At 41.3% G+C, this 22541-nt stretch overlaps 1 protein-coding gene across 2 annotated transcripts; it reads left to right on the top strand.

The window, feature by feature from the left end:
* The first annotated feature begins 28 nt into the window (after nucleotides 1-28).
* LOC119658815 (arginine/serine-rich protein PNISR) lies at nucleotides 29-19423 on the top strand. Of its 2 annotated transcripts, none has more exons than XM_038066539.1 (9): nucleotides 29-523; nucleotides 8868-9066; nucleotides 10182-10332; nucleotides 10394-10549; nucleotides 10622-10724; nucleotides 10938-10994; nucleotides 17993-18084; nucleotides 18141-18303; nucleotides 18521-19423. In XM_038066539.1, exons 1-9 carry the CDS (start codon nucleotides 139-141, stop codon nucleotides 18982-18984), a joined length of 1770 nt encoding a protein of 589 aa, XP_037922467.1. In that variant the 5' UTR covers nucleotides 29-138; the 3' UTR covers nucleotides 18985-19423. The 2 variants fall into 2 exon arrangements, with proteins under 2 accessions (XP_037922467.1, XP_037922466.1); XM_038066538.1 differs by having other exon boundaries at nucleotides 30-523; nucleotides 18141-18339.
* Nucleotides 19424-22541: the final 3118 nt, after the last annotated feature.

Genomic DNA, 22541 nt, shown 5'->3' with positions numbered 1-22541 from the left:
TCAAACGGGGCATGCTTCTAACTTCACCTCATACCGAGCATTTGTCAATAATATCGGCGAGAAGTGTATTTTGTCGTGGGAGTGTTTTCATAAAAGCCACAAAGTGTTAGTAATATTGAGCGTATTGATTAGAAAGTAATGTTTTCGGGTGAAGATTCGAGTGGCGATGCCCTAAATAATGCGGGGCAATTCGCGACATGGGCAATTAGCCAAACAACATGCAATAATATGTCTAACGAACAAGTCGATTGGGCAGCGCTTGCTCAGCAATGGATTCAAATGAAGGAATCCACATCATATGTGGCCCCGGTAGTGGCACCGCCTCCACCAACAGGGATGCCTGCGATAAATACATACGAGGAAAAAGGTGAAGCCGATATGGAAGTTGTAAAGGAAGACGAGAACGGATTTGCGGAGAATTCTGGTAATGGCTCCACCGATGGGGCGAACAATATCTCAAATGGAATTTATCGGATCCAGCCTGGATGGCAATCGGCCTGGTATCCAGATCAATCCCAGTGGCGTAAGTACAGACTAAAAAATGGAAAGTTCAATGTGATTATATTAGTACGAATGCGATTATTGTGCGGTTTCGCCTCCTAAATCCTCTGGGGTTCCATTTGGGGATCTCTTGATTTATGAATAAATCTAAATTTAGATCTAAATTCGGCTCGGTGTGCCTACTAAAAGTTGGCAGTGTATTCAGTGGGAATTAATAGTGAGAAAGCGATCGGATGTAGGTAAAATTTTTGTTTGTTTTATTTACATGCCATTGTTTGGCGCGTTATTTATTTCCATTGAAAACACTTCGAAGAAATTTCAGTTCTTTACAATTATTATCCGCTTATTATTACGAATAATGCGTCAGAATATATGCCGACTAATAGATGAGTTTATAGCTTGAAACGCCGAAGAGTTGGAAATGAGAAGTATTAATGGTAAGAAACATTCACTACGAAGTATTGAGAGAACAACGATAGTCGATGCACTGTGCGAGGCAGGGTTTATTGGATTTGTTGCTTCAAAACCATCAACGATACTGATATATTGGTAAATCAGTCGCACCGCAAATTATTTTCAATCCTATTTCCACAATATTTCCAACCCAGATTGCTAAGATTGCAATAAATCTGTTTAATCTTGCAAAATAAACTGAATTTACAACTTAGTCATCTTCTTTTTCTTCAGGCTTTTTCCCATTCACAAGCGAGGTCGGCTCGTCGTGATCGGTTGCGCCATTTTACTCGGTCCATGATCTGGATGCAGTTGGGAGACATTCAAATCCCCATCCAGCGTATCAAGCTACCATTGTTTCGGCCGGTCTTTTGGTCGCTTATCATCTACTTCTACGCTCAAACTAATTTTGGCGAGTGAATTCCCCTTACGCGAATTATGTGACCATACAATCGAAGACATGGAACCGCATGTCAATTGCGAATATCCTCATTTTGGATGTGATCAAAGGGTGTCATGCCACTTATCCAACGCAACATCTTTGTCTCCATTACCGCAAGACGCCGTTCATTGTCTTTTATAGTCGGTTAACATTCAGAACAACAGGGGGTGACAGGGCGGACAACATTGCGCTAAATTTTGGATTTGAGTCGTTCGTTGATAGACGTAGACGGCCATTTCATCCAGCGAGAGAAAATTCCAAGTACAAAACGACTTTATCGTTCCAAATGCCTGACTACAAAAATCATTGATTCTAAGAAAATAATAATGCGTAGACCAGGTATTATCAAGCTCTATTCATCTCCAGTAATTCCGAGAATTCTATTTGAAATCAATGATGAGATTGCATCTCGGCTGTGTGCTGATATGTTGGTGCTGCAACTACAATCACCTATGTATTGTGGTGCAGTTACGGCTGTCAGATTGCACGATCAGAAGATTCACTTTCGCGTTATTGTTTTGAGTGACCGATGAGGTCTACCATGGAAAATTCGTCTGGAACGTCGGCGGAAGTCGCTAAGGCAGGACAATTGTCGAAGACAATGCACGGGAAACACTTGAATTGTCTTTGGCATTTGTAGAACAGATGGCTGTGTTTTGGGGAGCTCTTTGTTGAGACGGAAGGATTCATGTGTGCCATTCAGGACGGCATACTCGCCATATTTCCCAATAATCCATTATGCTCCATTTTCTCCTCCAGTGATGCCATAAAGATTTCACTTGGGGTGGGGAGAGAGCATTGTACATCGCTACACCTGAGGTCGTTTTGAAGTATTTTCCCCTGAATGTGAAATAATTTTCATTCATGCCGAGGGAAGCTAACCTCGCGTATTGTTTTGCCTTTCTCCTCCATTCTGGTGTCGAACCAAACCGTAGTAGCCACTCTTCAAATTTTGTTTTTGCCTCTTTTACATGCGTACTGGGAAATAAAGCTTTGACATCAAATGACACTAGGGGTTCATTATCCGCCAAAGCCCCACTACATTCAATCTTTTAATAAATTCTTCTAAATTTTTGACAGATTGTTTCCCGTTGGTAGACCCCAATTTTTAGCATTCCTCAACCAACCACTTCGCAATGTTGTAAGTAGGGAGTTAAAATCTGCAATAATCTCCCTCATCTCATTGCCTGATTTGTGTATTTTTAGTTGGCACCGGATTCTGAATCAAGAGGGGTTTGGCATCCGGAGCCGGGCTGGGTTATCAACCACTAGAGAGAATTCTTTTAGGGTCTAATTGTTTCTTGAGCGGTAATTGGCTACTATGAGCGGTTACTGACACGTACTTACCGACAAAAAAATCAGGACTTTATTTTTCTTTCTGCCCGTCCCTTTTAACACTTTGGGTGCCACGCACAATATTGTAAGAGTAAACACACCTCACATTACAGCTATTATTATTATTACTTCTACACAACTGACATTTTTACAGATTAACTTCTACTTATATTTTAGAGTGAATTCTACGATTTGGGGTTTATTTTAATGTTCCATTTATCGTCGTTTTTCAGTTATTAAGATTTTAGTATTGTATACGGGACGATTTTTTTATCTGAATCTACGCGAATAGTATGCTGGTTGCCTCTTGAATCGTAGATCGATTTTCGTTTACGGGCACCAATCAACTCTTTATGAAAGTTGAACACTTCGGACATTTCTTGCAATATTTGTGCTTTGAAATTAGGATGAATACTACAAGATATACATTCTGGAGCACACATTACTCCGAAAAGTATAATGAAATGAAGGAGGAGTTAAATGCAGTAGAATCAACAGATATCCGAATATATTGACGCGAAATTTTGAACGCATGTTGAGTGACTATTCTATGAAAATAGGTAAAAGATTTCTCGAATAGTAGACTGCTTAAAAAAATTGAAATAAAATTCATGTTAGAATGGCAGAATTAACTTTAAAGTCCACTTTTCCATTCGTATTCAGTAAGAGTCTCGAAAATAAGCCAAAGAGCGTTTTTATAATTTCCATATAGGCGGTCGAGTTCACAGTATCTTCCAGCAATATAATTTATCCTACAAAAGCACTTCTAATTGCTCCCCAGATCAGTTGACTAGTTTAGTTTAATGAGGGAATGCGCAGCTCCGCGCACTCAGGCCTTTTTTAGCCCTATTGTACTATTCCCTTAAATTGTCTATTCCTTCTTCTGCTGCCAATGAAATGGTATATATTTCCGCCTAGAATATGGTCGTTAATTTTCCTGGAATTGAGTCAGTTCCATAATTGGATTACCCGAGGACACCTCTGTGCCCGTCCCGTCTCCTATTACTGACCTGTCGCTGAAGATGATTAAGTCTAATCCGAAAAGATTCATGGCTTTTCATCGACCATTCTTCTCTTTTGGTGATTACGACAGAGAATGTCTTTTCAAATATGAAGTTTGTCAAGGAATTTCCAGCTGGACGCATGACGCCTTTCCACGCTAGAATTGTATCGAGTCTATATGCGTCGTTGGCTGCTTCCCGTTTTACATCTAAATGAATAGGGAATAGATTTAGGATAGCTTCGAGTGCAGCAGTCGACGAAGTGCTCATTGCTCCAGAAATACTTGACAACCAAACCTCTGAATCTGCATTAACAGCTTGCTACTGCTAGCAAAACACCTAGTGCAGTCTTCTTAGCGTTCACCTTGAGCCGATTGCGGAGGCACCAACTGTCGATTTCATGCAGAGTTACATTCAAGCTGCCACATACTGTATCCGCAAACTTGCCAGTAATTATGACGGTTTGGCTGTCCTGTAATTCAGTGAAATGAAAAAGGGGGTTTTTTTATTAGGGGCAACCCTATTATTTTCATTTGTAGATATTGATATTTCGGGAGCTAGTTGCTCCCTTTCACAGTGCTCACAATTTAAGTTAAGGAAGTATACACCCCGCACTGAAGAAGGGAACTAGTTGTTCCCATAATTTCGATATATGCAGAATAAAAAATTATTACCAGCGACGAGTTTGAGTTTTAATTTCTAAAGTCTTTGCAATCATTTTTATTTGAAGAATTGTCCGGTTACTTAAATTCCGAGGTAATTAGTCAGTTTAAATAAACGGAGTTTTCAATTAATTGAAGATCAATCTTGATTTATCCTAAATGGAGCGTTCCAAAGATTCGTATTGATCCTATTTACCTCCGGTATTCTGGTGATTTCCAAACTTTCTAAGATGTGAAATGACCGTGTTCCTCTTACCGTGTGCGACATCTCGTTATCTTTGGTGATGTTATAGTTCCTGCTTACTATCTGCTTGGCCGCTGACGATTTTATTTGGCTAGCTGCTCGTCCTTTCAATCCATGTTTCCCCTATGTGTTATCTGATCCTGGTGGCCGCCGGTCTTTTAGTTTGTCCAACGTAGACGTGGTCGCATTCCAGACAATCGATATTGTAGATCCCACTCCTCTCATTCTTATGCAGGCAGTCTTTAGGGAAACCCAGTTTTTGTGTTAACTATTGTTTCCTGTTCGTCGGTATCAGCCCCAGGTTTGTTTTCTTCATTAATTTTTTAATGTTACGCGTTGTCCTTGAGTAAATGCAGGGGAATATATTTCTGTTCTCTGAGTTTTCTGTTTGTTGTACGCTTAGATGTGTTAGATCCCCCATCCTTAGTCGCCTTTTGTCTCATTAGATGCTTCACTGTTGTTTCCTTGTAGTTGTTTTCCTTAGCGGCGCTAGGGATGTATTCTTTCTCCTTCTGGTAGTGCTCCATACTTGGGGGGTGTACATTCAATGGATGGGAGTTAAAGGGGCTCTTGTCCCTTGACCGCGGCAAGGACATCATCCGCATATCTTACTCAAAAAGGGCTTACTATTCCCCCTTTTCCATTGTCTCTTCCATTTTTATTCATGAAGATTTGGCTGCCGAAAGATCGATATCTGCAAATGTCCCTAATCAAACAACAATCTTTTTCGTTTTACTATGAAGGCTAGATTGTCCGCAAATGCTTGCATGAAGACCTAAAGACATCCATGATGATCGTTTAGCCGATCTTATGCTCTTCTTTAGAGTTTTCTGTGGCTCTTTATATTGATTCCAGTCAGTGGATGAATAAGACTTCAGAGCATGATTTTTGTCTTGAGTGGACACCTTTCTTCGCAAGCTTTTCTAATGTTGGTTGTTATCATCTGGGTTGTCTTCTCAATTTCACCAATGGATTAGATGCGCTGACCCCGCTTGTGAACGGGGCAAAGGCTGAAGAAAAGAAGAAGATTAGTTGCGCCTTCCAGGAATCGTGACTTAAGCAATCCGCTCTATAAGTATTCCAATCTGTCTTCTGTGGATTTCGAAATGGAGTGGCTGGTGGTGGATCCAGGCTCATTACGAAATCAATGCGCCTATGATCTGAGAATGTGATATCGTTTTATACGCTCCATTATTAATGATATGAATGAGCTGAGTTTACCACTAAGTTGTAATAGCGGAGCTGTGCACACATCCCAAACTAAGAATAGCAAAGGCATTCATGCTTCGTTCCATTCCACCGTTTCGTAAAGTCAATTTTTACATTAAAGCACGGCACATATACATGCCTCCCCGAGAAATACGTAAAAGGAAGCTACGAACTGAGAGGCAGAAAAGAAAGGAAGGCTTTTGTATTCTTTCAACCATTTGGAATGCATATATTGATATTAAGTGGAATGGTTCTGAAATCTGATAAGATCCCTTTTCTCGTTCTTGTTCCCGCCAGGTATTTTCACATACACGAGTGCTGTGAACAGATTGACCTCTCTCCATTCCAACCAAAATATCGCACATTTTTTCAACAAAGGCAAACAAACTCTATTGTTGGAGTATCCTAGTCCCAGTGCTGGTTGCTCTGGTCCTTTTCTGGGTTTCATTCGGTTGTAATTTCAATCCCGTATATCTTTCTGTTAAATTTAAGTAAATTTGTAAAATAAACCGTGCCATCGGTCCGTCTTTGTGTAGGTTCGAACCACATGCTGATAAATTAACTTTTGATGAAATGAATCTCGTCTTTTCGTAAAAGACTTTCTTTCACGGCACCGACTGCTGAGGAGCGGTGGACTTAATATACGAGACATTCGGTCCTTGTGTTTTGTGAATTGGCCTTTATACATATAAAAGATAGAGGGATAATCACAGTACATATGCTAAGGAATTTAAACTTACATGAAAGAATTTGAGGAATGGTAGGTATTATTAGAATGTATTTCTAGAAATGCTGCGGAATTAAAAATATACACTGTGGTATACATAAAAGTTGGAATTTATAAAATGGAACCACACCTTCATACACGTATGCCTGGAACCCCACCGTCCTGGTATGTGGGAGATGATGGAGTATGAGTTGATAATATGCAAATATTTGCCTTGGAATTATATTTAAATAACTGGAGGGGTAACTTTACTTTCTTCCTTCTTGTTCGGCAGGCCTTCTCAAATTTGAGTTAATTAAAGGACCAGCTGTCGTGAAATCGCCACAGGATCGCGAAATTCCGAGCATTCTCCAATTAGAGCAACGCGCCGATGATTCTAAATGCGGCTTACATGAGCTGTTCTATACTCCCATTTTGAAAGTTCCTTACTATGGAAATGGACAGATTAGTGGAAACACTTGGGAATTCCGTGGCTAAATAAGATGTCAAATCACGGGGGCCATTCTTCCTATTTAAAAGCTTAGCTGTTGTTCGTTAGTGGGTAAACAAGCAGCACGTTGAAGAAAGTGGGTCCATTGCCCAAATTTAGGCTTTGCAGATCGGTTCCAGATACTCTAATATTCTCGATCCTCATGCATTGTTGGAACTTCCTCAGCATATGTGTTGGGCGTTATTATAAGGAAAACATGCAGAACACCATAGAATGCCTTTATCTCCCTGTTGACTTTTCATAGTTAGTTTGCCCCTAATGGTTCGCGATCACATAGGTCGTAAACCAAATTAGCCTGGAAGTCTTTTGAGACCACCACACATGAGCGGGGACGATCACCTCCATTGGCATACAACAGGTTAGCATCTTGGTAGTTTAGGGCCCTGATGTCACCAATAACCAATGGTTCTTGTATGAAGTATATAAATGTATTGCAACTATTGATCCGACGACTGATAACTGCATTCGCCCGTCAGCACCATTACGCTTTTCTTCTGGGTACCAAAAGGAAATATTTTTTGGAAAATGGCAGCTCAGAGACCCTTTTCAAGGTTAGTCACACACTCTATGCATCTTTGATGGAGAAGCTGTACTGCTGGAGCCACTCGTACGTGTTTTCGTTAGCAAAGTTAAGCCGTAACATTGTACAGTATACACCCACCACCCAACGAAGTTTAATGCCTTGCGGGGATGCAGTGCTTACAGCTAGGAGCAGTTTCCGCCTAAGCTGTTCACACTGCTCAGTATCGTAACCGGAAGGACTGGTGTCGTCATACAGGACCCCTCCATCGGCTTCGATAGCCTTGGCTGCAAATGAAGTTTAAGCCGTTGCAGGCCGAGCCCTCTTTGCTGCCTTTTGTGTCGAAGAGTTGGGATCGTCCGAGAACTGGTGCCGTTTCGGTTTGCCCTTAGCCGCAGATGTCTCGGATGCTCCTTTCCTCTCAACCTTGGCGCAGCCCGTGAGTTGCAATTTGCCCCCATGGGCAAGACTTTAACGTCAGTAGAGGGCATGGATTGGAGCCCGGCGTCAGGAGTTTTGACAGAAGGGCTCCTCCGCTAAGGACTGGTTCTCACTTGAGTAAGCGGAGAATTTGAGTCTACGCTCAGGTTTTCCATTGATGAGCTTAGGGCGGCCTTTCACTTGGGGTTGGTTCGTCACGATCGAGATTTAATTTTAGTTTTTTTTTTGTTGTTTTTTAATTTTTTATAATTGGCTGCCATGGCCGCAATTTTATCGGGAAAAGTAAGTCGATCTCGATAGAGCCCTTTTCCGAGATAAAGCTGGTACCCAGAGTTCACCGTTCACAGCCACATCTTAACACCTGTAACCATTCTAACCTAGGCACGGTAGTCACACCTTGGCTTGGGGTTTCGATAACCTCTTAGCTTCAGATGTCTCTTTTTGTTCCCTTTTTCCTTACTGAGCTGCCTCACCACGACATGCTAGGTAATAATCGAGAGGTCCCTCAGACCAACTCGCATGGAGAATATTTTGCAGTACTCTCTACACATTAATCCCAATATCGTCTATTGCTTGATCAAATTAATTTTTGCATTTTAACGCCAATAAACATAAAAAACATCATTAGATTACGCTTCTTATCGACAAACATCTCAGAGTTATACGCCAGAAAAATTGTTCTCGTTTTTTAGCACGAGTGTATGTTGTTTCAGGATGCTGATGAAATTACATTATTAGAACAAAATGTATTTAAGTTCGGTTTTAGGGTCTTCTTTGCAGACTATCTATACTTGAAAATAGAATATTAACGAGTGCATTGGTTTTATCTTAACATTATCTAGGATCAGGATCTTGGAACAACTGGTCGAGCGGAAACCAAAACACAATCAATATAAATGAAATCAATGCACCGCCAGCACCTTCGATGACAATACTCAAAGGGACTGCACCAACAAATAGATCAACAACCCCTGAACCAACTGTGAATTCATCATCTGGTGTGGACACTGTTAAAAGAAAAACTCTTCCAGCGTGGATTCGGTATGTCCTATACCTAGTCTGGTCATATGTTTTGTCAGTAATTTAAACACTTTTATTTAAAAATGAAAAGTCGTACATGAACGAGCGAATTTATTATAAAAGAGGAGACAGTTCTAAATATAGGCGATACCATTTTATTAAAAATGATCGCCGCCTTTTAAAATACAAAGTCGCAATCGGTCCGGCCATTGCTCTGTCGCTGTACTTATAGTTTCAATCAGAAAATTGGCAGCTGCAGGGGCTAGACTGCGCTTCAGTGACTCTAAAATTTGATAATCCAATCGATTCCAGTCGGAGCTGCCCTAAGGACGGCGCATTGTCTTCTAGTAGCTTCTGAGTCGCTTTTACGAGATTTACCCCCGCAGAATCTTGTTGGAATATCCAATCGATGCCGGCAAACAGAGCATCGTTCAAGGGTTTTACAACCAGGGCTAATACGGCATTTGAGTAGACAGCACTTGATGTGCTCACTCCTTTCTCGCAAAAATGAATGGGACAGTCACCATACCATGATTTACCCCACTAAACCATCACAGACGAAGGGTGATGACCACGCTGAATCCTTCGAACTTTTGTAGGTTCATCGCACGTTCGATTCGCAAGGCCTGCAAACGCGGCGTAAGAATTTGTCCAGGGCACCGTTCAGATTCTCGTACATGTAGATCATCTTTTAATACATGCGAGAGATTTCTCGGTGCGGTACTTATTTCTTTGACCATCGTTTTCTATCCACGCGTGGGATTACGGTTGATGCGAGCAGATTGGGGTCGGTCAACAAAATCTCCAGTCTCTCTGTGTAACTCGAGAACACGACATATGAAACGTTCGTTAACTTTGAACGGCTTAAGCAGCACATAAATCTGATTCGCAATTTTGCCTGCTTTATGAGCGGCAATAATCACGCGCACATTACTTCACTCCATGGTGACTACTATTCAACGCGACGGCTGTTGCAATGTAGAACCATGTTCGAAAGGTTTTAACACTGCTTTCTACGTGGTTGCCACTTTTGTAGTGTAAAATTGTTCGACTTCGGAACGTAGTGGCGAAATATATGGCTAGACTAGGTAATGCACTAATTTTATGTCTTGAAATTGAACTTGAAATTTCTACAGAGAGGGATTAGAAAAAATGGAAAAAGAAAAACTGAAACAACTAGAAAAACAGAAAGAACCGAAAACCACATCCGAAAGCGTAACTAAAAATTTGAATGTAAGTCCAGTACGTTTAGCAAATGATATTATCAAAGTAAGAACTGACAAAACGGTAAGTATATTCTCGTAACTTCCATCAGACACACATTTGTTTTACGATTTGTTAAAAAAAGTTTCAAGAGAGTGACAATTCGGCCGACGAGATTGATGGCCTTGACAGCGAACAGAAAGTTGATGATATTGCAAGGACTAGTCCCAGCTCACCAATTAGGAGTAGCCAAAGCAATCAGGTTGTAACAAAAACACGCGAAGAAATAATGGAAGAATGGGTAAAATTACATTCAATGACTGAACCAAAAAGAACGATAGTCTCTTAACTTGATATGTTTGCTTACTCTCAGATGCTTGTGGTGCGCAGATCGCTAACTGAACTTTTACTAGAGGTGACAAACGAAGAAATTTACAATGTTGCACAGGAAATGTTAAGAAAGAGCAAAACAAAAGGTAGTATTTATGTAGCTTACTCGCCTAAGTCATTGACTGATTGAGAGTTTACATAGGAGACTTTTAAGTGACGAAAAAAATGTTTCCCTTGCTTTTTTTTTTCTTTTTTCTTTTTTTTTTAATTTTTAAAATATCAAAATTAGAATGCATTTTTTGTATAAATTTTTGTAAATTTATTTTGAGAAAATTTGTTAATGTTGTATGTTTGTAAAGCATCTTCAGCACAAGTTTTCCGTAAAAGCGCTATATCTTCCATAACGGGAAAATTGGGTAAGTGTAATCCAAATTTACTATTTTAATGTTTTCCATTTATACATTTATAGTTTCCCTAACTAAGTAACTGGATATGATTTACTTTTGCTATTTTGTCCTTATTCTAAAATGTGAAAGCAAATTTGCCATAAGATTTTATTCGATTGACTAATCGAGTACAAAATTGGTCGAGCCACTTTAATTTCTAATTAATAGGTTTGCTGTAGTATTTCCATAATGGCCAGATAATTATTGCAATTTTAGATGAGTTATTTCAAATAATGTTCTAGTGTTTGATTAAGGCAACTGCCGAACCCATTTGGTAAAATTTGAAAAATTTACATTTTTACGTGATTTTTCCTACGAGTTGTGACACCATTCGGATTCAAAACCATCCGGTTATTTCAAGACTTCATATTTTTCGTCGTTGCTGCTACTTTCAAATCTGATAATGCGGACCGACTTGTGGTACTTATAAGTATGTTTTTTTTTTTCATATACAAATGTTTCGAAAAAAATTAAGTCCCTAGAGTTCTCGTTACTTATTATTATTTTGTTAAGGGGAAGTCGCACCACGTCCTTAAAGAACTATTGTGCCCCTTTTACTGGTTATAGTGTACCTATTGATCATAGTATCTCATGCAGGCTTTTAACCGTCAGGAACTTTAGTATGTTCCCTATTTCCACATCATTCAGCTTTGCATCTGGTATTAAGTGTTCTGCCAGATGCTTCGACCTACTTTGCACAAGTGCCGGACACTGCCCCAGGACGTGTATAAAGGTTTGGTCATACTCCTCACAAAACCTGCAAGTAGTGTCCGTAGATATCCCTAGCTTCCCTAGGTGATAGTTCAGCCGACAATGACCAGTGACAATTCCCACTATGATTCGGAAGTTCTTTTTGGTGAGGTTTAAGAAATCGTTTGTGCGCATGGGTTCGTATCCCCCAATAAGCACCGTGGACTGCTCCATCCCTGGTAGGCCCGCCCAGTATAGTTTCCTCATCCGTTCCTCTTCATTTCTTAGAGTCAAAGCCATGAAACCGTTTCCGATTCCACAGAAGGGTTCTGACCCGTGTAAAGGTGTCCCTGCTCCCTTCTTGGCTAGTTCGTCCGCTGCCTCGTTGCCTTCCAACCCAGCATGGCCTGGAACCCAAAGTATCCAGACCTTGTTGGACGAGCCGAGTGTATTCAGTCTCTCAAGGCATTCCCATACCAGTTTAGAGTTCACCTGGTTGGACCTAAGTGCCTTGATCGTTGCTTGGCTATCGGTGAGAATAGCTATGTTCTGCCCCCTGTAGTTCCTTTGCAGATTAAAGGAGGCACATTTGTCTATGGCGTATATTTCCGCCTAGAATATGCTAGTGTACCTGCCCATTGGCTCAAAGTACATTTTCCTTGGACCAATAACACCGGCACCCGCTCCCTCTGCTGTGAGGGATCCGTCAGTGTACCAAGTAATCAGTTGCTGGTTCAAGCCGTATGTCGCAGCCACGCTCTCCCAGTGTGCCTTGTTATTCCAACGTGTTTCAAACTTCTTGTCGAAGTGAAACCTCGTTGTCATGTTATCCCTTGGTATCAGTAATTCGGGATACCGCCTAGAAAGAATATCAATCTTCCTACGATTTAGGCAGCTCTCCACTTCACTGATACTACCGGCCATCCTAAATATTGCTCTCCTTGCCTGCATCTGTATGTGCAGATGGAGAGGGGTTAATTCCAGACGGACCTCCAGGGATGCCGTTGGGCATGTCCTCATTTCCCCACTGATACACACGCAAGCCGGATTTTAGAGCTTATGTGCTAAATTCGTTTCTTTCTACCCAGATTACCGCTCCATAGGCAATCATTGGCCTTACTATTGCAGTATATATCCAAAGTAGTATCTTCGGGCTGCAACCCCATTTTTTTCCTGCTATGGATCTACAAGTCATCAGAGCCCACGTGGCTTTCCGACATGTGTCTTCCATTTTTCTTAATTTTTGGCCTAACGTAATTTCCAAATATTTGACCTCTGTTTCTCGTTTCACCTCCATATCATGTCTTCAGGAAGAGTGCTGCTCTTCTTGTTTATGAATTTCATCAGCCAACAGAGAATATGACCTTAGAACTTTAGAAAGACTCACGAAGAATTTGATGTAAAGAATGTGCTCCAAATCTGTTTTTTTATTTAAACCTCTTTCGAATTGTTACGTCAAACTCTAACGTGATTCCCAGGTAATTCAAATGAGAAGTGTAATTGCTCTGAGGAAATTGAAGTAATAAAAACCTGTTGTTTCTTTTCCGCAAACTTGTTTGCACTGATGAAGGGAACAAGTGGTTCCCGAAATATCGGTATTTGCAAGAATAAAATACCCACACCAACGGAAAAGAAACAACAAGTTTTTATTACTTCAATTAATTAATCGTTGGAAACACCGCATAATTTCACTCTGATGCTCTGAGGAGCTATGGGCTCTCAAATATATGCAAAATGCAAGGAAACCATTCGAAACCTTCAATACTTTTCAAGTTTTGAATTCTCAAGAACTACAATTGCTTTTTAATATTTGATATCTACATCTTGCGACTCCTTAGTATTTTTCTTTTTTGGGGTGGGATAGAGGCAAAGCCTCTGAGCATTCAGGCCCTAGTGGTCCATTGTGTTCGATTCCCCCGTTTAACGGAATATCCCCGATTCGTTTATGTATCGCAGAACTCCCGTTAATGGATGTGAGGCTACCCGCTATAGATTTAGCATATCAGTACCAAAAATCTGATGTCTGATGCGTCCATAGGTGTGGCATTCACATAGAAGATGCTCCGTGGATTCCAGTTTCCCATTACAGGATGGACACGTATAAATTTGGAGAATTCCTATTCTGCCAGTCAGAATACCCACAATACTTCTGTAAGTCTTCCTGCTTTTCGACAGAATAAACTTTGCAGTATGTTTGTTTGGTGTCTTTAGCATTCAGGCTTAGTCATCTGTCTTTATGGGACGCTTGTTCCCAGTTTTTGATAGCAGGATAACCGAATTCTACTGACACTCCAATTGCTGGTTCTAGAGTAAATTGAACCCTCTTTTGCTAAAGCATCCGAGATTTCTTTCCCCCCTACACCACAATAACCGGGTACCCAGAGTAGTTTCACCGGACTTCAGCCGGAAAGACCGTTGTATATTGTCCCAAGGGAAAAGCCCATTTCTCGCTTTTATTCGAGAGGTAGACTCCTCCCTCAGAACCCTGTTCTATTTTTGAGCCATCGGTGTAGAAGACGTCAGTATATCCTGACGCTGATTCTTCTGATTCTCTTCGTTTCGAGATATTTTCATATCTTCTACCAAACAGATGTATGGGGATCTGAGAATCGGAAGGCATTGCGAAAACTAGATTCAGCTCTCCCAATGACTCTTCCGATGCTTTGTGCCCCCCACGTCCATAGATCTAATCGAATTAGTCTATAAGCTGCTCTCATTACAGTGCTCTGAATAAACAAATCCAAGGGCTACAAATTGAGTAATGCATTGAGAGCTACGCCGGATGTGGTGCCCATGGCACCGGTTATACCCAGTCACGCAGTTCTTTGCAGTGTGGCTAGTTTATAGCAAAAACTCTTTTGTTTCGCCTTAAGCCACCACACTACGGATGCATAAGCGAACATCGGCCTAATGATAGCAACATATATCCACATTACTACCTGAGATCTAGGTCCCCATGTTGAGGCAAAGATCCACCTACACAGCCCATAAGCTGTGAGAGCTCGTTTCATCTTTACCTCCACCAGTTTGTTCCAAAGAAGCTTTTTGTCTAGAATAACTCCCAGATATTTCACTTCTTCGGAGAGTTGAAGGGTTGTAACCCTCCTCCCTTCAGTTTCCTCCTTTTTGTAAATAATACCATTGTAGTTTTATTTGGATTTACTGAAAGTCTACGCCTGATGCACCAACTGTCAATGAAATCAACGACGCGTTGTGTATTTCTATACGCCGTTCCGAGATATGACCAACAGCTGATGTTATGTTGATTTGAATGAAGTTTTTTGTATATATTGTCATCTTTCCCAGACTTAGGTATGAAGACCACCTTAACCTTTTGCCAAGAGGAAGGCACGTAGCCAAAAGCAAGATATCCATGAAAAATATTTCTTAGAAGTCGCTCTAACTGCTCTATATCCTCCTTTAGCATCGCCGAATAGATGCCAGATGCTTTGCAGTGTTCAAATGAGAGTATAGTAGCTCTCGCCCTTTCGTTGGTAATAACCACTCTCGCAGTCTCCCAATTCTCTTCCTCCCACTTCTGAGGCATTTTGTCGTCCATTGTATTTTTGTAGTTCGTTTTCTGTCTCGAATGCGTTCGTAAGTTTTTGATCCTGATTTATTCTGCCGACTAATCATTCCGAGGATTAGTATAAGTTTTGCTGTGATATTTGGTCAATGTCAATAATCAGCCGCACCTTCACCTGTTCCACCGTAAAAGCTGGTCTGCATTGATGGTTCGGATTAGAGCCATCCCTGTTATTCGCCATACCAAATGTATGTCGGCATATACATTGATCTTTCCTTCTAATCTTTTTGGTAGGATCCTATAGCACGTACAAAGCAGTGATGTAATTCTGAAATTGTAGCTTGTTTCCTTTTTTATGGAAAGGACAGATAATAGTCTTTACCTACTCACAAGGCTTTGGTTCTTGTTGCAGAGGCTTTGCTGTCAAGCACATCTCGTAACTTTATTTCTTGTAACGGTTCTTCTAATGGCCCTGGCAACTGATAATCTAGATGTAGCTCAAAGCCCTCACCAGCGTCGGTATGGTACGATATTGTCATGCAAAGATTATATTTAGGTTGTACGAACAATTCATGATGTGGCACAAAATTTGGTCGTCGTGCTATTTCTCGATTGTTATTATGATACCATTATTCAGGTCAATTGATTGAGGCATCCTCGAAGACTATCAAAGGTGAGAAATACCGTGTTTAGTATAAAGTCTGACTAGTTTTCAAAAGTGAAATATGTCAGTGACGACCCCTACTGACACTCGAAAACTCCAAATCTTCGCAAATACTTGTTGGTGTCGTATCATCGGAGTACTGCTGGCCTGATCATCATCATCATCAACGGCGCAACAACCGGTATCTGGTCTAAGCCTGCCTTAATAAGGAACTCCAGACATCTCGGTTTTGCGCCGAGGTCCACCAATTCGATATCCCTAAAAGCTGTCTGGCGTCCTGGCCTATGCCATCGCTCCACCTTAGGCAGGGTCTGCCTCGTCTTCTTTTTCTATCATAGATGTTGCCCTTATGGACTTTCCGGGCTGGATCATCCTCATCCATACGGATTAAATGACCCGCCCACCGTAACCTATTGGGCCGGATTTTACCCACAACCAGACGGTCATGGTATCGCTCAAAGATTTCGTCGTTATGTAGGCTACGGAATCATCCATCCTCATGTAGGGGGCCAAAAATTCTTCGGAGGATTCTCGAACGCGGCCAAGAGTCCGCAATTTTTCTTGTTAAGAATCCAAGTCTCCGAGGAATACATGAGGACTGGCAAGATCATGGTCTTGTACAGTAAGAGCTTTGACCCTATGGTGAGACGTTTCGAGCGGAATAGTTTTTGTAAGCTGAAATAGGCTCTGTTGGCTGACAACAACTGTGCGCGGATTTCATCATCGTAGCTGTTATCGGTTGTGATTTTCGACCCTAGATAGGAGAAATTATCAACGGTCTCAAAGTTGTCCTTATTCTTCCTGTTTGATCAGTGCGGTTTGATGTTGTTGGTTGGTTCGTCTTCGGTGTTGACGTTGCCACCATATATTTTGGCGTGATACTATTTCAAATGATAGGTCACACATTAAAGAGGGATGGCAATTGCATTACTGGCTACGCCATGCAGGGGAATCCACTCTCCCAAGATGGCCACAAGAGCCCTTGGCGCAGGACAGTAGAGAGGAGGAGTGAGGCATCTCAAGAAGCTGAAGCACATTTCAGCGAACCGCAAGCGATAGAGTGTAGGTGTGGTTGACGCGCTATACGCCTCCTAGAGGTTAACGGTATCTGTGATCACTTGAAAAGCCATATTTTCGTTGGTTTAAAAACTATTTCATGTTGGAAAATGATTGCAGCCGTTGTTTGATCAATATTACTTGTGGTGCAATTAATTCCTTTTTTTATGCCAAATACTACTTTTTCGTCGCCATTTGCGTGTATATGAAAACTGGTAGTGTCAAAAGTTGAGCTTTATATCGCAGGACAAGGTGGATAAATAATAACCGATGCTGCAAGCGGTTTTAATTGTATTGAGTATTCCACTGTGTCACCGCTTCCAGTAGAGCCTTTCAGTTTTTTGTATTAGAGCCTTGAAATGATATAGGTAGTTTTAATTAATAGACTATCATAGCTTTAGTCAGACGCTCTATTTAGGTTTTTGCCAATAGTCTCTTGTGTCCATAATTTCTAAATTGCTTCCTTTCAATAATGAATGATTGTATCATTTGTTCATGGTGCCACCAGGTTCCTATTCGTCCCCTCCTCTCTACTTTCTTGCTTCCAATTCATTCCTTCAATTAATAATACAAGTTTCCTGATGTAGTTTAGTCTGTTGTTTAGATCCTGTTGAAGTTGCTTACCTTATGGGCCAGCGATAGGTGTCTACTTTCAACTTAACATTGGTAATGGGTCATTGTTCCTCCGTATTCTTTCATTTTGTCAATTTTTAAGTGGCATCGGGAAATTCGCCCACATTTTAGTGTCTTTGACTACATCTCTTGTTACAATATATTATCATATGTCGTTTTTCACTTGAGGTGAGAATTCAAAAACAAATTATTTTCTTTGAGTAATGATGTTTTCTCCCTATAAACTTAACCATTTTAATGTTTCTACCCTTAATTGGAAAACAAAGAAGATTCTCATCCCTATATTCATATTCTCTTTGCAACATCATTGCACAAATTCAGCCTTTTCATTGTCTCTGATATTTCCCTTATCAATATTGTGTTGTAAATTGAAAATGCGGAGTCCCAATTTAATTGCAGGTTTAGGAGCGTATGCAGATAGCGGAAGCGATATGAGCGACTCGGAAGAGGAAGTCAATCAAAGTAAAAGTGATTCAGAAGAAGAACTCAGGGTATAAATTCGAATCGATTTATCAGAACCATTCTTACACTTTCATAATCAAATCAGGAAACCATAAGAAGTCGGCAAAATGCATTCAAACCAATTGCGCAGGAAATCGAAAAGGCTGCTCGGGAGGCTGAGCAACGTGAACAACGAAGAACTGTCGATCACGATGGTGAAACCGCGTCAGAAACGAAGGCAACTAAAAAAGGTTATGATATAGATTCTGGTGAGCCACAGCCTGATAAAAAATCCCAACATAATGGTGCGTCTTTCTTTACTATGTTTTTATTAAAAGTATAACCTAAACCGGGAAGTAAGGCAAAAAGTGAAATCGTGTAGTTATCACGTAGCATCTCTTAGAAGTGAAATTTAATCTCCATTCCAGGGAAATTAGCTACTTAATAATATACGTTAATAATATACGTTAAACATTTCTCCAATAGGTAAACGGCCGCGTGAGCGTACATCGCGATTCAGTGACGTGAAAGACCTAAAAAACAGAGCCAGTGCGTACATACACACGCTGGTTCCGCCCGCATCCATGCCAAGTTCGAGTAATAATGACTTCGAGCCGAAAAAATCGAGCTCTATAGCAAGTAGTGCAACTACATCGTCGACATCGAAATCACGACGATATTCTGATTCGTCTAGTTCTTCGTCGGCCTCGTCCGATTCCTATCATAGACGTAGACACAGACGGACCCGTGAACGATCCTATAAGGGTAGCAATAGTGGTAATGGTAATAGGCGCGACCACAGTCGCGACTCATCCGATTCTGATGATTACTCGTCAAGACGGTCAAAGAAATATCGTAGCTCACGAAGTTCGTACTCCAGAGATCGGTCTCGGTCTCGTAGTCGATCGCGATCCCGATCGCAATCGCATTCGGGAAAGTCGAGATACTAAATATTTTGCATATACGATTTATTTTAATTTGGAAGTATTTATACAGTTTCTAAATTCTCTTCCATAATAAATAGAATTCGTATTAAGCAGTAACAAAATAGCAATATAAATATTTAAGCACAATTATATGATTGACCCATTTTAGAGGTGGATGATTTGTGCTTTATTATTTCTGTGTCACCTGTGAATTGTGGGTTGAGTGCAAAAGTGATCTTTTCATAAGAACGCTATTGAAAGTTTGAAAATTGTCCAAACTGGTAAAGATCCGGGCTTATGTTTTAAAATATACATTATCGCAATTTACAAAATATACAAAACTTCACTTAACCCACAATTTACTGGCCCCACAGATTTATATATTAGGGATTAATGTTAAGAATCGTTTTATTATTTCGAAGTGAAAAATGTGTTGAATAAAGAAGAGTAATACGTGTTTCAATCCAAGCATTTCATTATTTGCCCATGCATTTCAAGGTTTTGTGTAAAATAAAACCTTATTAAAATCGTTTCACTGTCTGTCTGTCACACGCACTTTTCTCCAAAACGGCTAACTCAATCCGAACGAAATTTGGTGGACAGATGGAAACTGAATTCCACGCATGCAGCGAGTGACATAAATTTCGGGTGGAGTTTTATGCAAAGGGGGATTAAAAAATTTTTGTACCAGATACAGTCGTGAAGGGTATCAAATGAAAGGTCTCGATTAGTACTTTCCGAAGCTAATATTAGTTTTGGCGTGAATTGAAAAATTCCAGAGTAAGGAGTTAAAATGGGCGCATTTAAAGTGAGACAAAACTCATTCATGAAGACTCTACTTCTCCCCAGCCCTTTTTTGTATCTGGTGTAAGTTAAATTCTTCGCATTTGCTAATAATATTAAACTCAGAAGTGAACCATATGAGGTTTACTATTATCAATACAGGGCTTTCCATTAAATGATTTATTTAAATCGCTTTCTGAAAAATAAAGGGCAATGGAATTTTTAACTATGTAACACTGAGCTGTCATGCACTCGTCGCTCCTCACATCCTCTTTTTCTTCAGTCTTTGTCCCGTTCACAAGCGGGGTAGGCTCGTCGTGATCGCGTTCGCCATTTTACTTTATCAAATGCCTGACTTGGATGTAATCACGAGGCTTTTAAATCCCCATCCAGCGTATCAAGCCACTGTTGTTTCGGCCGGCCTTTTGGTTGTTTACCTTACTTCGCTTACTTCGATGTTCACACCAATCTATGGGAGTAAATTCTCGCTAGCACGATTTATGTGACCATACAATTGAAGGCGCCTCACTCGCAGTTTTTCCACGATCGGTGCAACACCATATCGATTGCGAATATCTTCATTTCGAACGTGTCACCCCACTAGTCCAACGTAACATCATCGTCTCAATTACCGCAAGAGGCCGTTCATTGTCTTTTATAGTCGGCCAACACTCAGAACTATAGGAGCGGCAGGACGGACGACATTCCGGTAAATTTCAGATTTGATATATTCGCTGATACGTCGATCACAAAGAACACCAGTTGTGGAATGCCATTTCATCCAGGTTGCGTTAATGCGTCAAACAATTTCATTACGCAGTTCTCCAGCCCAGAACTGAGTGATTTAAATATCTCGGGTCAATGGAGAACATTCTTATGCGTCCAACACCACCCATTATATAATAAGCAATCCAGTGTCAGCTTACACTTTTGAATCACGTGGAACTATCATCGACGGAATGCACTTGGGTAACCATCACCGACACCAACTTTTGGATCCACACCTATCAAAAACAATACATGGATTTATGCCTTACAACGCACTCAGGTCTTCGACACAATATGTGTAACGGAAATCACCACCCAAATTTTACAAGGAGCTGGTTTATTTTATCAATTATTAGGGGATTGTTCGCTTATACTCCCTAAGTTCCGTTTTGACTAGTATGGCTGTTCCTCTGCCCGCGTCGTTGCGAAAAGTACTGTAACCGGGAGCATATAGTTTTATGTTGGGGGCTTCCTCCAGTCTGGTTTCGTTTAGGAGAGCGAGTTTACGATCGGGTTCCTCGAGAAGCTTGTGGAGGGTGAATCGTTTGTCGTTAGAAATGAGCGAATTAGTGTTGAGTGTGAGCAACTTCATTTTGGTTGTCTAGCAATTTGAAGAGGAATTGTACGTACGCTTCGGGTTTATCTTCAGGGGGGAGACGGAGATAGTTGTGATAGAAGTCAGAGATTGTGTTCTACAGAGAGGAGAATGACATATTGAATAGAGACCTGGCTTCCATGAAGAAGCCCCTGGGAATGGAAGAATGTGGGGGCGAGAAAGATCTAAGGGTTTCGGGTATTGCTCGACCCCTGGCCACTACGGCGAAAGATGGGGTCAGTGACGGAGGGGCGGTCCAGTTGGCATAAGGCAGAGTGCTAGGCTGAGAGACACGAACACATGAGGGTCTGCCAAGGTTGGAGAAGAATGAAGCAGATCGGGAGTTCGGGATGCTTTTGGCTCTCTCTTTGCGCTGGATTGATTTCAGCCTACGGGGGCACTTAGAAAAGTTGGCAGTTGGCCACAATTTACACATTTGAGGAGCGCCGCCGATTCCTTTTCGGCATTGTCTTTTACATTCGAACGGGGGCAGTCCCTGGAGGCGTGCAGGCCCGTGCACTTCACGCATTTGGGGTAGTATCTACAGTTTCAGGATACGTGGCCAAGTTGTTGGCAATTGAAACATTGGGTGACGTCCCCTTTACGGGGTTTCTCCCAGCTAATCCGTTGATAAAGTAGGGTATTTTGTTTAGTGACTAAGTTGGCATCTACCTCAGAATTGAGAGTGACACGAAAGAGGCTCAGATTGGTGTCATTGGTTCGAGACCACGGGGTGGAAAGCCTAGTTACGCGGACAGGCGTAATCTGCGTTAGCTCCTTAATTTCCGAAGCCATGTCTTCGAGAGTGAATTCATGGGGGAGATTCCTCTGAGGTTGAGGGTTGACTTTCTTTCCTCTTTCAGCGTGCAGGATTGACCTCCCAATTTTGATTCTAATTTTATTCTTATCTTTAGCTAACGGTCCCGTTCCAAGATGTGCATGCGTCGCTTCGGGGCCATGTTCATTGTCAGAGAGAAGATAAAAGCGATTTTTGTTTGCTGGGGCCTCTTTGTCCGAATTCGTTTGTTTTCGCTTGAAGACAGACTTACCTGAAGCAAGTTTGAATTCGTCTTGGAATCCTTGGATGTAATTAACACAGGAATTTGCTTCACCGATCCGAGCGTCGGGTTGGTCCCCAGGAGGGAAGCTCTGGTCGTCGTCGACCATTATGGCAGGGCAGTCGTCACTAATCATTTCTTTGGCCGAATGGAGGAGTTGTGTGGTGATGTTGGAATTGTAAGCTGGTTCCGCGTCTTTTACACGCTGTGGTTTCGTGACCTTCGAGTAAAGATGAGTTCCGCACTCGCGGCGCGAGGCTTGTACCGGCTTCACTTTGTTATCGCGAAGTCACGTGTATTAAAACTCTAACTGGCACTGTTTTACCGTTAAACAAAATCGTTGAACAAAACACGGCTAAACAACTGGTAACGATGTA

Source organism: Hermetia illucens, chromosome 6 (genome assembly GCF_905115235.1).
Source record: "Hermetia illucens chromosome 6, iHerIll2.2.curated.20191125, whole genome shotgun sequence".
Lineage (NCBI taxonomy): Eukaryota > Metazoa > Arthropoda > Insecta > Diptera > Stratiomyidae > Hermetia > Hermetia illucens.
This window is presented reverse-complemented; position numbering and strand designations above follow the sequence as displayed.